At 41.8% G+C, this 15,770-nt stretch overlaps 1 protein-coding gene across 6 annotated transcripts in view; it reads left to right on the forward strand.

Annotated features, from left to right (window-relative positions):
* The window catches only part of LOC132824447 (midasin-like), a 103,538-nt gene that overhangs the window by 58,952 nt on the left and 28,816 nt on the right, over positions 1–15,770 (forward strand). For 5 of the 6 annotated variants that reach the window (XM_060838958.1, XM_060838963.1, XM_060838961.1 and 2 more), the window contains 5 exons: positions 5,964–6,092; positions 11,306–11,434; positions 12,025–12,153; positions 13,931–14,002; positions 14,574–14,690. In XM_060838958.1, the coding sequence (XP_060694941.1) occupies positions 5,964–6,092; positions 11,306–11,434; positions 12,025–12,153; positions 13,931–14,002; positions 14,574–14,690 (576 nt within the window). The remainder of the gene's footprint in view (positions 1–5,963; positions 6,093–11,305; positions 11,435–12,024; positions 12,154–13,930; positions 14,003–14,573; positions 14,691–15,770) is intronic. The other variant, XM_060838960.1, reaches the window with a different exon arrangement.

Consider the following 15,770-nt stretch of genomic DNA (forward strand, 5'->3'; position numbering starts at 1 on the left):
GAGCTGCCTCACCGACTCCTGCACTTCCTGAGTTGTAAGGGGGGGCATTCAAAAGAGACACCTCCTCTGAGGTTATGCCCAGAAGGACCAGACTCTTAAAAAAAGATTCAATCTTCCTCACTCTATCCTCATAGCCCTCCAACTGATACAGCTCAAAATAGAACTTGCTAAAAGCTGCATTGGTCTTTTTAGAATCACAAATAAGGGTACCAGCACCCTCTCTCTAATAGATGTAATGGATTGGAGCCGTTTTCTTTCTGGCAAGGTATGCTGGATACCTGCCCGGCTTATCGCCATGCTCAAACAATCTCTGCTTCACAAATAGTATCTCCCTCTTTGTTGTTTGAGTAAGTGCGGCATCCAAAGTAGCCCTGAGGGCTGTAATCCACTGTAATTTAGTAACAGACGGCCTATCAACATACAACAGGCAAGCCACAAGCTTGTTGGTCTCCCCTCTGTCGTTTCCAGGACACAGAATATGAGATAATCAAGCCACGTGCTTATGCCTTATGAGTTCACCATATCACCGATGGGTCACTGGCTGTACCTGAGTTAATGTCCCAGAAAACGTTAAATTCCTGCGACAAGTATTTTATGAATTTACTATCCTTCAATAGCAAAGAGTCCATATGCCAATGTCGGGAGTCCATCTTGTTACCACTAGTTTTGACCTCCATATACACTGCTACATGGTCGGAAATAGCTATCTTCCCTATTTTACAGGACAATATCCAATTCAGAAAGGTCGCAGGGACAAAAAGCATATTGATTCTGATATGGGCACTTGAGTGGGTTAGAATAAAAAGTAAAATCTCCACCCTCAGGGTGAAGACATCTCCACACATCTACCAGCCCCAACTCCCTATTCAGATCAGTCAACTGCCTAGTACTCAGAGCTCCGAGGTATCCTGTCCACCTTGGAATCGATAATATAATTAAAATCTCCCCCTATAATTATGTGACGCACCCCAAGGGCTATAAACCTGGAGAGCACATCAGTTATGAATTTCAAAGGATGTGCCAGGAGGCAATATACATTCAAAACCCCATACTCCTCACCATATACTAGAGTTTTAAGTATTATAAACCATCCGGACTCATGTTTTAGCTGGCTTAACATTTGGAACGCAAGATTCTCCCGGATAAGAATGGCCACTCCCCTACTTTTCAAATTGAAAGACGGAATAAACACCTGACCAAATCCTCCCTGCTGCAGCTTCGAATGCTCCTTATCAATTAAATGTGTCTCCTGTAAAAGGGCTGCATCAACCCTCTCTCTTTTTTAACTCTTGATAGTATATTTTTCCTTTGAATTGGTGAGTGGCTCCCTTTAACATTCCAGGTGCACCATTTAAACGAATGGCTTGATCATTTGAGAAAGTCTGAGACCCCCCCCCAGGAGGAAGAACCCTGCTCAAAAAGCATTAAGTAGAGACTGTAAACAATTCACATAAATTTAAAAATACAACCTTTGAAACAACTAAATCAAAACTACTAAGAACTATTCCTAAGAAATAATAGGATATAACTAAAAGGAGACTTTCCCCCTTGTCCACAGGGAGCACTCCTACCATCCAATAATCCCACCGTGACTCCTTCCAGCTAGATCCGTGCCCCAGGTCCAGACATCGCAAAGTAAGATAAACAAATACCAATGTCTTATGACACAGAAATTAAAATGTGCAACCAACCCGACCCTTCCATATTATTACCCTGGGCATTCTTGACAAAGCAGAAACATGAAATAAGATATATAAAATTATATAAAATTACAATCCCAGCAAATATTAAAGGAAAACTCAAAAACATTCCGCAATGACCAGATAAACCAAGCAAGTTCTAAATAAGAGTTAAAGGAAACCACCCCCCACCCCACCCCCAGGAAAGATGTAAAAGAGAAAGGGGGAAGGAGGAGGAAAAATGGGGTAAAATTAAATAATTGTCCATATAGTTCAAGTCCTCCATTCTATTTGAGAGCATCCAAAAATTCTTTTGCTTATTCCTGCAATCCGAAGTTATACACAGACCCTCTGTGACTGAAGCACAGCGTTGCTGGGTATCGTATGGAATACTGAATTTTTATATCCCCCAGATGCTTCTTTACCTCGTCAAATGCCTTCCTCGTGTATACCACAACTGGAGACAAGTCTTGGAATAGCATTATTTTCGATCCTTTATCTATCATCCCCAAAGCTCTGGAGGCCTCCAGCAACATTTGCTTTTCCCTGTAGTGCTGGAGTTGCACTCGGACCGGGCAGAGACACACCTAGCCGCACCCAGCCCAACCCAGACTCCAGCATCAGCAGTTGTGGGAGCTATTGCTCCAAAAAATCCACAAGCTGGGCATCTTCCTCCTGTTCGGGAAGGCCGAGCAACTGAATATCCTCCTGATGACTTCAATTTTCGAGGTCATCAATCTGCTCTTCTAAGCCCTGGATTTGAGGTTCCAGAGCCTGGACCTGACCCACAGAAGATTCAGCAGTGGTCTTGGAGACCGCAGCTTGTTGCTCCGCCCCTCCAACACACTGCCCGAGTTTCTCGATCTCTCAATCATGCTTCAATCTTCTCTTGGAACTTGACAAACTCCAAGATCAGGCCTGTCTCTGCAGGTAAGTCCCCCAGAGCAGCACGGATACATCTGTTGCTGGGGAGGGGGTCCCTGCCTGTTGCAAACTCTGTGATCCTTTTCCTTTAGTCATTTTAGAATGTAACAAACTGCTAAAGTTTGGTGCAAAATGGCTATAGCAGCTGGGTAAAAGCTATTTTTAATAGTTTAAAAATGGAGGAAGTTGGTACCCCACTTTGTCTGGGGCCTGGGCAGAGCTCAGCAGACTCAGACCTAATGGGTCGCTGTCATCTTGAATCCACTAATGCACTTTTAACAAAAGAGCAGAAGTTAATTATAACTGAAAGGAAAATAAAACCAAGTTTTTAATTTTTTTTAAAAGATTCTGTCAAAAAATAGCTGAAAGAAATATGCAACCCTTTTCCGAGCAATATCCTTCACAGACACCGACTCAGGGAAGTATCACTCCTACAATCCCTTTAAAACTTAAAAACTAACCTGACAAAGATGCAAATAAAGCCTTTAGGTGTCTCTGTGCTTATTCACTGAATGTCATTCTCTCCATTCTTCTCCAAGACACAGGGACAGGTTAACTGACCGACTTTGCTGTGACCTCACTACTTGTCGCTGCAAAATTGCTCAAGATTTAATTCCCGCTCAGATGGCCTGAATGTATTCATTGACAAAAAAAACTGTTCTTCTGGAATGGATCTTTTCTTATGGTCGCAATCTGCTCAATCTTCAGTCTCCACTGAATGCTTTAGATTACTTACAGTGTGGAAACAAGCCCTTCGGCCCAACAAGTCCACACCGACCCACTGAAGAGCAACCCACCCAGACCCATTTCCCTACATTTACCCATTCACCTAACACTACGGGCAATTTAGCATGGCCAATTCACCTAACCTACACATCTTTGAATTGTGGGAGGAAACCCACACAGACACACAGAGAATGTGCAAATTCCACACAGACGGTTGCCCGAAGTGGGAATTGAACCCAGGTCTCTGACACTGTGAGGCAGCAGTGCTAACCACTGTGCCACTGTGCCACCCACTTTCCCTTACTGTATCCTCCCTTCCCATTTGAAGTAATTTTGCTTCTAATCAGTAGGCTCCTCCACAGCCTCTGTCATTTTTCTGTCTGTTCTGTAAGCTTATAACCCAGAATATTTTGTTCCCATCCTGACCATCACACAGGAGGAGAAAGTGAGGTCTGCAGATGCTGGAGATCAGAGCTGAAAATGTGTTGCTGGAAAAGCGCAGCAGGTCAGGCAGCATCCAAGGAACAAGAAATTCGATGTTTCGGGCATAAGCCCTTCTTCAGGAATGAGAAAAGTGTGTCCACCAGGCTAAGATAAAAGGTAGGGAGGAGGGACTTGGTGGAGGGCGATGGAGATGTGATAGGTGGAAGGAGGTCAAGGTGAGGGTGATAGGCCGGAGTGGGGTGGGGGGGTGAAGAGGTCAGGAAGAAGATTGCAGGTTAGGAAGGCGGTGCTGAGTTCGAGGGATTCAACTGAGACAAGGTGGGGGAGGGGAAATGTGGAAACTGGAGAAATCTGAGTTCATCCCTTGTGGTTGGAGGGTTCCCAGGTGGAAGGTGAGGCCTCATCTTCCGCTTGGGAACCCTCCAACCACAAGGGATGAACTTAGATTTCTCCAGTTTCCTCATTTCCCCTCCCCCACCTTGTCTCAGTTGAATCCCTCGAACTCAGCACCGCCTTCCTAACCTGCAATCTTCTTCCTGACCTCTTCGCCCCACCACCCCACTCCGGCCTATCACCCTCACCTTGACCTCCTTCCACCTATCACATCTCCATCGCCCTCCACCAAGTCCCTCCTCCCTACCTTTTATCTTAGCCTGCTGGACACACTTTCCTCATTCCTGAAGAAGGGCTTATGCCCGAAACATCGAATTTCTTGTTCCTTGGATGCTGCCTGACCATCACACAGCCATGTCTCAGTCATGACCATTACATCATAACTACAGTTTGTATCTGTGCCTGCAGCTTGTTTAACTTATTCCTTATTCTCAGTGTATTCAGATAATAAACTCTGATTTGGACCAAACCCTATAGCCTGTCCCTCAGCACTGATGCTTAAGTCACCTATTTATTATTTCAGTCTAATGCAATTTAATGAGGAAACATCTTATAATATTGCCATTCGCTCTCATGCCTGAATTAGGATTCCTGACAGTTTCTTGGCTCTCTGTCATGTTCCTTGAATTAGAAACAGTAATAACTTCTTCCAAGCACACTGAATATTTTGAAATACCCATGACTACCCTATTTAGCCTTTCAGATAAGGCATTGATCCCAGGTTGGTTCAGGTACAGTCCATTCCAGTATTACAGGTCTTTTCTGTCCCAATACTGGGGTTAGTGCCCCATGAAATGAAATCCTTCTTTCCTCTGTCACTCCTTTAACCATGTGTTTACTTCCATAATTTTCTTATGTCTACGTCAATTCGGACGTGGCATGGTTAATAATCCAGAAATTGTAACGCTTGAGGTTCAGTTTTTTTAATTTGCTCTGAATACCTGATATTCCCCAAACAGGAACCAGTGCCTGTGTTGGTCTCAACATGGACTACAACAACTGGATCCTCCTTGTCTCGTTCCAATATCCTTTCAAGCTGCTTTAAGATGTCTCTCACCTTGGCACCAGGCAGGCAACACACCAAGCGCAACTTTGCATCTTGCTGACAATGGATGCTATGCCCTTACTATACAGCACACTACTATTATCACTTCTTGCTCCCCCTACTTGAGTAGCCTCTTGTACCATGGTGCAGTGGTCAGTTTGTCCATCAGTTGGACCCTCTAGCAGCAGGTGATGGAGAGCACTGACCAACGGAACTGAGCACTTTGTTGTGAAATGCTCCACCAGCAGGTCATGACAGTGAGGGACGTGAGGTGGAGCAGTTAAATGGAGTCTCACTGGGGAAAAAAAGACAAGGGGTCTTTGGTAAAAGTAGGAGAAGAGAGGCAAAAGCTCTCCTCAGCTCAAAATTATTCCACAGACATCCTTCCATGTAAATGCCATATATAGTTTCTTGCATATCCTTAATTATTTTCATGTTTGTAATTAACTGATACCTGTGGAATAAAGAACTCTGCTTCACCACCTTTCGGTCATCAGTAAATTCAAATTTCATATTACTTATGGTCATCTGCCTTACTAATGTCATGTATTAATTGGTGTCAAATGATGATTACCATTTCCCCTTGTAAAGTACCTTGGCTCATTTTACGGCTTTAAAGTGGTGTATTAATGGAAGTTGTTGCATTTTCTTCACAAGTGGTATTTCATTAGCTAACAGCACGATTACTGGTCCTCCTTCTCCAGTCTGAGGTTTACACTGTTGACACTGTTATTTACTTTGCATGAATATAGAAACAGAGGAAATCCGCACAGACAAAGACAGCCATGAGGACAGGACAATGCAGGTCACTGATCGCAGAACCCAAGATCAGTTGCAAGATGAACATAACCAGGAAGCTGAAGGTGGAATTAATCAAGAAGGTAATAACCTCAGGATGGTTTTTAAAAAAATTGTCATATAATTTTGAGATACAGGAAAGGAGTACAGTAACATGACTCTATTTAAAACTGTAAGGGGAAGGTAGAAAATAGCCTGGGAGAGATACTTGAACTGAAAATTATTTTAAATTTATATAGCAAATGTCTCTCAGATCTACTTATGTGCAGTATTTAAGATGTTCGAGATTTTCAACTTTCCAAGAATATCTTTGATGAATGCAACTTGAAATTCAATGGCGTTTTATTGTTTGCATTTCCAACAGTTCATTCCAAGTCTCCCCCAAATTACTTGCCTAGCACACTGACACTCATAGAGTTACGGAGCTGTATAGCATGGAAACAGTTTGTTTGGTCCAATTCACCCATGCTCACCAGATTTCCTGAATTATTCTCATCCCATTTGCCAGCACTTGGCCCATGTCCCTCCTAACCCTTCCTATTCATATACCCGTCCAGATGCCTTTTAAATGGTTGTAATTGTACCAGCCTCCACCACCTCCTCTACCAGCTCATTCCATACACTTACCACTCTCTGCGTGAACAAGTTGACTCTTAGGTCCTTTTTAAATCATTTCACCTTAATCTGATGCCCTCAAGTTTAGGATCCCTCCAACCCAGGAAAAAAGATCTTGGCTTTGCACTCTATCCATGCCACTCATGAGTTTATAAACCTTTAGAAGGTTACCTCTCACCCTCCGACACTCCAGGGAAAATAGCCCCAGCCTCTACACCCTTTCCCTTTTGCTAAAAAGCCTCCAACCCCAACAACATCCTTATAAATCTTTTCTTAACCCTTACAAGTTTCACAAAATACTTCCCATACAAGAGGTAGATCAGACTTGAATGCAATATTCCAAAGGTGATCTCAAAAATACAGCTAAAGCATGACCTCCCAACTCCTGTACTATGTACTGACCATAAAGGCAAGCATACCAAATGCCTTCTTCACTATCCTGTCTTGTATGATTCCACTTTCAGGGAACTATGAATCTGTGATTCCAAGGTCTGTTTGTTCAGCAATGCTCCTCAGGACCTTGCCATTAAGTGTAGAGGTCCTGCCCTGATTTGCCTTATCAAAATGTAGCATTGCGCATTTGTCTGAATTACATTCCATCTGCCACTCCTTGGCCCATTGGCCTATCTGATCAATGTTCTATTGTACTATGAGGTAACCTTCTTCGCTGTCCACTACACCTTCAATTTTGGTGTCATCTGCAAACTTACTAACCATACTTCCTGTGTTCAGATGCAAATAATTTTAAAAATAACGAAAAGTAGTGGACCCAGCATTAACTCTTGTGGTACACCGCTGATCACAGGCCTACAGTCTGAAACGCAACCCTCCACCACCACTTTCTATCTTCAGTTGTCAAGCCAGTTCTGTATCCAAATGGCTAGTTCTCCCTGTATTCCATGTCATCTAATCCTGCTAATCATTCTACCATGAGGAACCTTGTCAAGCGCCTAATTGAAATCCATATAGATCACGTGCACCACCGTCATCAATCCTCTTTGTTACTTCTTCAGAAAATTGCATCAAATTAGGGAGATATGATTTTCCATGCACAAAGCCATGTTGACTATCCCTAATCAATCTTTGCCTTTCCGAATACATGTAAGTCCTGTCCCTCAGGTTTCCCTCCAACACCTTGCCTACCACCAATGTCAGGCTCAATGCCAATAGCTCCATGGCTTCTCCTGACCACCTTTCTTAAATAGTGGCACCAGGTTTGTCAACCTCCTGTCTTCTGTCACCTCACTTGTGACTATCGATGATACAAATATCTCAGCAAGGGACCCTGCAATCACTTCCATAGCTTCCCACAGAATTCTCGGGTACACCTGACCAGGTTTGGGGATTTATTCACCTTTGTGCGTTTTAAGATGTCTAGCACCACCTCCTCTGTATTATGGACATTTTTCAAGAATTTTCAATATTTATAGCCCCATTTTCTCTTTCATATCCTTCTCCACAGTAAAAGACTCATTTAGTATCTCCCTCATCTCTTGCAGTTCCAGACATAGCTGGCCTTGCTGATTTTTCAGGGGCCATGTTGTCTCCCTAGTTACTCTTTCATATTTTATGGAATCCCTTTGGATTCTCCTTAACCCGATTTGCCAAAGCTGTCTCATGTCCCCGCTTTCCCCTCCGCGTTTCCTCTCATAAGTTTTCTCTCCTGCCTTTATAATCTTTAAGAGATTTGGTAGATCTCTGCTGTCAATGCTTGACACATGCTTCCTTCTTATTCTTGACCAAGACCTCAATTTCTCTCATCATCCAATATTCCCTACACCTACTGGTCTTGCCTTTCACCCGAACAGGAACGTGACTCTCCTACACTACCTATCTTCCTCTCCTACCTTGCTTGGAGGAAACCCATCCACCTGACTGTATCTTCGGTTTTTCTCTCATCCTCCAGTGGTCATCATTTCATCCTCCAGCTCCGATAAATTCCTTACTGCCTCAAACTGCTGCACCAACCAATCCATGCAATGCAATAGGACTTGCGACCATGCACACTAACTGTAGACATACTCATCAGTAACATGGAACCTCTCCCTAATCTCCCACATCCAACAGGAAGGGCACATCACTCCACTGAAGGCCATTTGTGCACCTCAACAATCTTCAGACGCAGAAAAATAGCTGAATCATACTGCTCTAAAAAAACACTGCTCCAGGATAACCTCTTACCTATTTTCATTATTTTAAAACTTTAATAACATAAAATCAAAACAGAACTCACTCTACTCAGTAATGTAGATTTACATAAACAAACAGTAAGGTTACACTTTCAAGAGCCACTTAGCTGCTTCCCTGCTGTGAGCTCCCCCACATAGGTCTATACCAAATGGGGTTTAGCTTTCCAATCTAATTCCCCACCCACTCCCAGCACTGACACTTTAGATCCTTTTAAGCAGATTAGCTACAACTGCTTGATTCCAAATGGCCTGAGCTCCATAAGCACTTTGTGAATGATATTATTGACATCATGGTTTTGATGGAATCCCGACTGAGGATGACAGCTTCCCGTTAATGAAGCCTCTCAAACTGTCGATGTTCTCCACTGCCATCTGGTGGCAGTGTAGTCCTTGTCGTATCTAACTCTGGCAGGTTCACCACTTGTAAATATCATTTTCCACCCCACTCAATTCTTATTTAAAATCCCCTTTCTATGGTTTCCAATTTTCGAACATACCATATTTCTCAAGGACATCATGATTATTTTCTTCCCTCAATTTCTCCCTTGAGCAACTTCTCCTCTTTGGTGATTTGAACTATTATTTCAAATTATTATGGTCTCTCCCTTTTCTGAGTTCACCGCCGATCTACACTCACACTTTCGCCTTCATATAAACTACTCTAACACACATCCACCCTTACCGTCGCTACTCCCATCTTCTCAGCTGTAAATAATGCCATCACTGATCATTTCCTTGTATCATTCTCAACTCACAATCCCTCTTTCAACCTTACTGTGTCTATCTCAAGTCACTTGCAGTGATGTTATCAAATTCCCACTGCTTAGCTTTTGACCATCTATTCATCATGACATTTCTGAACGTGCAGATCTTCTCAGCCATACCCACAGCTCGAGGTGAGATGTCTTTGGCTGGATTGAAACCAACTATGCCCCATTTGTAACATGCCTCTTACCTCAGTTTCTTTAATTCGTAGGCCTGATGGACACTTGGTTTAACAATTCACTACCTGGTGTGGTTGGACCATACAGAGCACTAGGTGATCCTGCTTTCTCTTGCACTGTGTAGACTGCATTTTAGGTACATCCTAAAATTCAAAGATAACCTGTGGGTTCCTGTCACTGCAAAATGTCTGTTTAAACCATCACCCCCTTCTTCATTTTCACCTCCAGAAACATGTGCAAGACTTTCATAGTTATCTTTGGCATGGAGGTTGAGTCACAAGGATTTCCAGTGTGATTGTGACAAGGGTAAACAATCTCTCTTCCCTGATTTGCCGGCTGCCTTTGTCAGGATTGGACACACTATCTCCCTGTGCTCGCTCACACAACTGTGTGGGACTGAGGTCACTTGGTTTCATTTATGTCTGTCCATTTGTAGCCAGGGAGTCACCTACTTCTTCATGCTCCTATACTGTTATCTCTGGAGTTTCCCAAGGATCTATCATTATCCTCCTCCAGTTGTTTTTGTCTACAGCAACTTCATGCAAGAACTACTTTTACCGCTTTGTCACATTGATTGGTCAATACTAGAGGAGCAGAAATTTGCCCCAACTAAATATTGAGAAGTTTTGATTCCCTAGACATCACCTCCAATCCTCTCTCTGATAACTGTCTCAAGCCGACATCAAGATAAGCTTTCCAAACATGCACTTCATCACCAAGGCTACCAACCTCTATATCTGAAACATTGTCCAAATCTTTCTCTATGTCAATTTGTTTGCTGCTAAAACACTCATCCATGCTTTTGTCACTCGTAGGGGTTGACTATTCTCTTGTACTTTCATCCAGCTTCCCATCTTCCACCCTCTTGAAATGTAAGCTCATATAAAATCTGAACCAGTCCATAACTCATACCAATGTCTGTTTGCCCATTACCCCATTGCTTACTTTTGGCTGCAGGCCTGGTAATTTTCAAACCTGTTTCCACTTCCTCCCATTGTGACAATGCACCCTGTATTGTAAGCTCTCTCTGTCCGTTTTAGAGCTCCACCTTCTATCCATCTTGGAATCTTGCAAAACCTAGGAAATTGTTCTACCACTGATGGTTGTACCTTCAGTTGCCTAGATTCTAAGGTCGAATATTTTTGACATATTTCTCTCTGCCTCTACCTAACTCTTAAAATCCTTCTTAACTGCTTCATTCACCAAACTTGTGAGTGATGGACCCTCCAGCTTCAGGTCATGATGGTGTTGGAGAGCACTGAGCAAGAGAGCTCAGCAGGTTGTTGGGACATGCTCCATCAGCAGGTCATGACAGTGTGGGACATCAGCTGGAGCAGTGAAACAGAGTCTCTTTTGGGGGAAAAACAAGGTGTAAAAAGGGGAACAGATAGACAAAGGAATACTTCACCCCAATATATCCCCAAGGTTTCCTTCTATGTAAATGCTGCAAATCCTATCTTGTATATCCTTAACTGAGTTTCATGTGTGTAATTTCCTGACACCAGTGTTTACACAGTTGACACTGTTACCTACGTTGCATGAATGTAGAAATACAGGAAATCCGCACAGGCAAAGACAGCCATGAGGACAGGACAATGCAGGTCACTGATCACCTCACCCAAGATCAGTTGCAAGATGAACATAACCAGGAAGCTGAAGGTGGAATTAATCAAGAAGGTAATAATCTCAGGACGATTAAAAAAATTGCACAGTACAATTTGGAGATACAGTAACATCACTCTGTTTAAAACTTTAATGCAAAAATAGTAGACAGTCTGGTAGAGATGCTTTGTGTCCGAATTATTTTAAATTCATAAAGTAAAACGCTCTCAAATTGACAATATTTAAGATTTTCCAGATTTTCATCATTCCAAGAATATACGTGATGAATGCAACTTGAAATTCAATGGCATTTTCCTTTTGCATTTCCCACTGCTCAATCCAAGACTCTTCCAAATTTCTTGCCCAGCACACCTAGACTCATAGAGTTATGGAGCTGTACAGCATGGATACAGACCATTTGGTCCAACTCATCCATGCCGACCAGATATCCTGAATTATTCTCGTCCCATTTGTCATCATTTGGCCCATGTCCCTCTCAACCCTTCCTGGTCATATGTCCAATCTTTTAAGAGTTGTAATTGTACCAGCCTCCACAACTTCCTCTGACAGCTCACTTGTATATCCTTAATTGATTTTCATGTATGTAATTTCCTGACACCAGTGTTTACACTGTTGACCCTGTTATTTACTTTGCATGAATGTAGAAACACAGGAAATCCACACAGGCAAAGACAGCCATGAGGACAGGACAATGCAGCTCACTGATCACCTCACCCAAGATCAGTTGCAAGATGAACATAACCAGGAAGCAGAAGGTGGAATTAAGCAAGAAGGTAATAACTTCAGGACTATTAAAAAAATTGTACCATATAATTTGGAGACACAGCAAAGGAGTACAGTAACATGACTCTATTTACAACTTTAAAAGAAAGATATTCTGAGGGAGATACTTTAAGTTCGAATTAATTTAAATTTACTTGTGTTTGGTATGTAAGATCTTCAAGATTTCATCATTCGAAGAATATCTGTGATGATTGCAGTGTTCCCGAAAGATCATCACCAATACCATGACAGTCTTCTCAACTCGCACCTTCAGAACTGTCAGGTGTAGTCCAACCGTCCTTCAGTTCACTTCTAGGTTCTGGTCATTCACCTTCCTGTTTTTATTTCATTTTGTTCCCCAAAACTAATACCTTAGCCATTTCCTAATTTTCTACTCCCAGTTTCTTTATTGATTTATTTTATGACACTTTACAGTCATTTAACACTTTACAGTCAACTAATAAACTTTGAGAGATGCCGGCAGGCAATGTTTGAATTCTTGCATAATCTATTGCATAATAATAATATTAATAATAATCATAATAACAGGCAGTCAAGCTAATGGGGTCTGTTAAAGGAGTTATTTTTTGCTTCTCTTCAGCCTGAGGATATTATTCACAATGGTGGGAAAAGAATGGTTTTCTTGAAGGAATCAAAATTCCTGAACAGATTAATTTAGTCCCTGACAATCATTTTCTATAACATTTACTGGACTAATTCCAGTAAATATTGTGATAGTCCTTAAACTTTATCATAGAAACTACAGTAGTTGTCTCTGCTGTTATTAATGTTGCTTTAAAGATTATTGCTTTCAGTGTGATCCTGCAATTTTGGAGAAAGTGAGGACTGCAGATGCTGGAGATCAAAGATAAAAGATATGGCGCTTAAAAAGTACAGCCAGTCAGACAACATTCGAAGAACAGGAGAGTTGACGTTTTGAGCATAAGTCCTTCATCGGAATGTGGAAATCTCAAGGGAGGGGAAGTGAAGCTGGGGAAGGTAACTAGGAAGGCATTAGGTGGATGAAGGTGGGTTGTGATTGTGATAGGTTGGAGTGCAGGATGGAGCAGATAGGTGGAAGGAAGATGGACAGTAGGACAATTCAAGAGTGTGGTGCTGAGTGGGAGGGCTGAATCTGTGATAAGATGGAGGGGGGGTGGGGATGAGATGTTCATCCTCCAGTCATCATGTTGCTAGGATTTGGTGGTGGAGGAGGACCAGGACTTGCATGTCCGCCCTCTTGAACTGTCTAACCTGTCCAACTTCCTTCCCACCCATCCGCTGCCCTCTCCACTCTGACCTATCACATCACCCCCCACCTTTCTCCACCTATTGCATTCTAAGCTATCGTACCACAGACCCTCCCTCCTCTGATTTATCACTCAGCCCCCTCGGAGCCCACCACATTCTCTGTGCTCAAAACGTTGCCTCTCCTGCTCTGCGGATGCTGCCTGACTGGCTGGGCTTTTCCAGTGCCACACTTTTTGATCCTGAATTTTGTACAATTAAAACAAATTAAGCATCATTGAACAGTGGCAAACAAATTAGCAATAGCAATTAGATAAAATATTTCACTTTAATATTTACAATACTTCAACGTTTGGTTCTGTGATATTATGCTTCATCAGTGAAAGACTTGAAATAAATGTTTTGTTGGAATGTTATCAGAATTTCATTGTAGATGGAAATTCAACGATAATGTAGAATGGTTTGCTTGTAAAAGTATCACATTAAGAATCCAAATCTTTGTCAGCTCACTAATATCAATATTCTCCATTGTTATTAAAGGATCACCATCACCTGAAGAAAGTGAAAATTATCGAAAATCAGTTCGTCACAGGGCTGCTGCCTTTGAACAAAGTAAGTATTAATGCCAAAAACACAACTTCCATTCTTACTCAAGTATTCAGTCATATATTCTCCTACAATTAGCTTCCAAATAATCACAGCGTGCTCTTCAATTGTAAAGGAATTTACTAACTTTACCCAGCCTCAAAGCTTTGTGCAGTATCACAGAATAGACTACAGGACCATGTCAGAATTGCAAATGTACTTGGGAAGTATTTGTGTTATTGTCAATAATGAAGAAAATTATTTCAAATACAAAAGAAAAATGATTACACATGCTGGAAACCTAAAATCAAAACAGGTCCAGTAATACACAGCAGGTAAGGTTAAATCTGTGGCAAGGAACAAAATTAATTTTAACAAATTAAGCATAATTGAACATTGGCAATCTAATTACTAATAACAATTATATTAAAAGTTTCACTTTAATATGTACAATACTTCAATGTTTGGTTCTGCAACATTATAATGAGCAGTGAAAGACGTCAGATAAATGTTTTGTTGAAATGTTATCATAACTTCATTATAGAAGGAACTTCAACAATAGTTTTGAATCGTTTGCTTATAATAACATCACATTCAGAAAAATCCGAATCTTCGTCAGCTCGCAAATGTACATTTTTTGCAGTGAGTAAAGGACAACCAATACCGAAGAAAAATGAAAACAATATCGGTCAAGCAGTTACTTCCTCCAGAAGAAGTAAGTATTCATGTCAAAAACATAACTTCCATTCTGACTTGTGTACTCAGTCATATATTCTATTACAACAAGCTTCCAAATAATCTCAGGGTGCATTTCAATTGGAAAGGAACTTGCAAACTATTCCTAGTCTCAAGGCTTTGTGCAGTATCACAGAATAGAATCCAATACCATATACTTGAGGAAGTATTTGTGTGATGGAAAGCATTGTCAACAATGGATAAAATTATTACAAACACAAAAGAAAATGAATACAGATGCTGGAAACCTAAAATAACCACAGGACAATCCAGAAACATTCAGCAGGTAAGGTTAAATCTGTGGTGAGGAACAAAATTAATTTTTAAGGTGAGGACATTTCACCTGTTCTAATGAAGGATCATTGGATCAAAGCACTCATTCTCGTTGTTTCCGTAGACATTAGACCAAAGCACTCGTCCTGTTTGTCTCCATAGAGATTGCTCAGTATTTCAAGCTGTTTTCATTATAGAAGTGTTTGTGGTGGCTTTGTTTGAGGAGAATACTTTTCACTGTAAGCAGAGACCATTCTCCTCATCCTCATGTTGATCTCAGGGAACTATTACACGCACCTGAGCAGTCAGATGGGTCCCTTGTTCAGTGCAAGTATTAAAAATCAGCATCTTCAACTCTAAGATATCCAAGAGTAAGATCTGCTGCAGCAAGATCACGAGGAGTCCCCATGTGAGTTATTGCAGTGCATTTTCTACAGGGTGCACACTGCTGCCACTGTATATTGGTGATGGAGGGAGTTGAAAATGTGTTGCTGGAAAAGCGTAGTTTTTCCTGAAGAAGGGCTCATGCCTGAAACGTCAACTCTCCTGCTCCTTGGATGCTGCCTGACCTCCTGCGCTTTTCCAGCAACACATTTTCAGCTCTGATCTTCAGCATCTGCAGTCCTCACTTTCTCCTGATGGAGGGAGCTTAAGATTAAGCTGAGGGCTAAGCTGCCATTCAGGTGGGCTGCTTTGTGCTGAATGTTGTCCTGGTGCTTGAGTGTAGTTAGAATCACACTATCCAGGAAATAGGAGATTATTGTGTCCTTCTCCTGACTTTTGCCTT

This window comes from Hemiscyllium ocellatum, chromosome 18 (genome assembly GCF_020745735.1).
Source record: "Hemiscyllium ocellatum isolate sHemOce1 chromosome 18, sHemOce1.pat.X.cur, whole genome shotgun sequence".
Classification (NCBI taxonomy): domain Eukaryota; kingdom Metazoa; phylum Chordata; class Chondrichthyes; order Orectolobiformes; family Hemiscylliidae; genus Hemiscyllium; species Hemiscyllium ocellatum.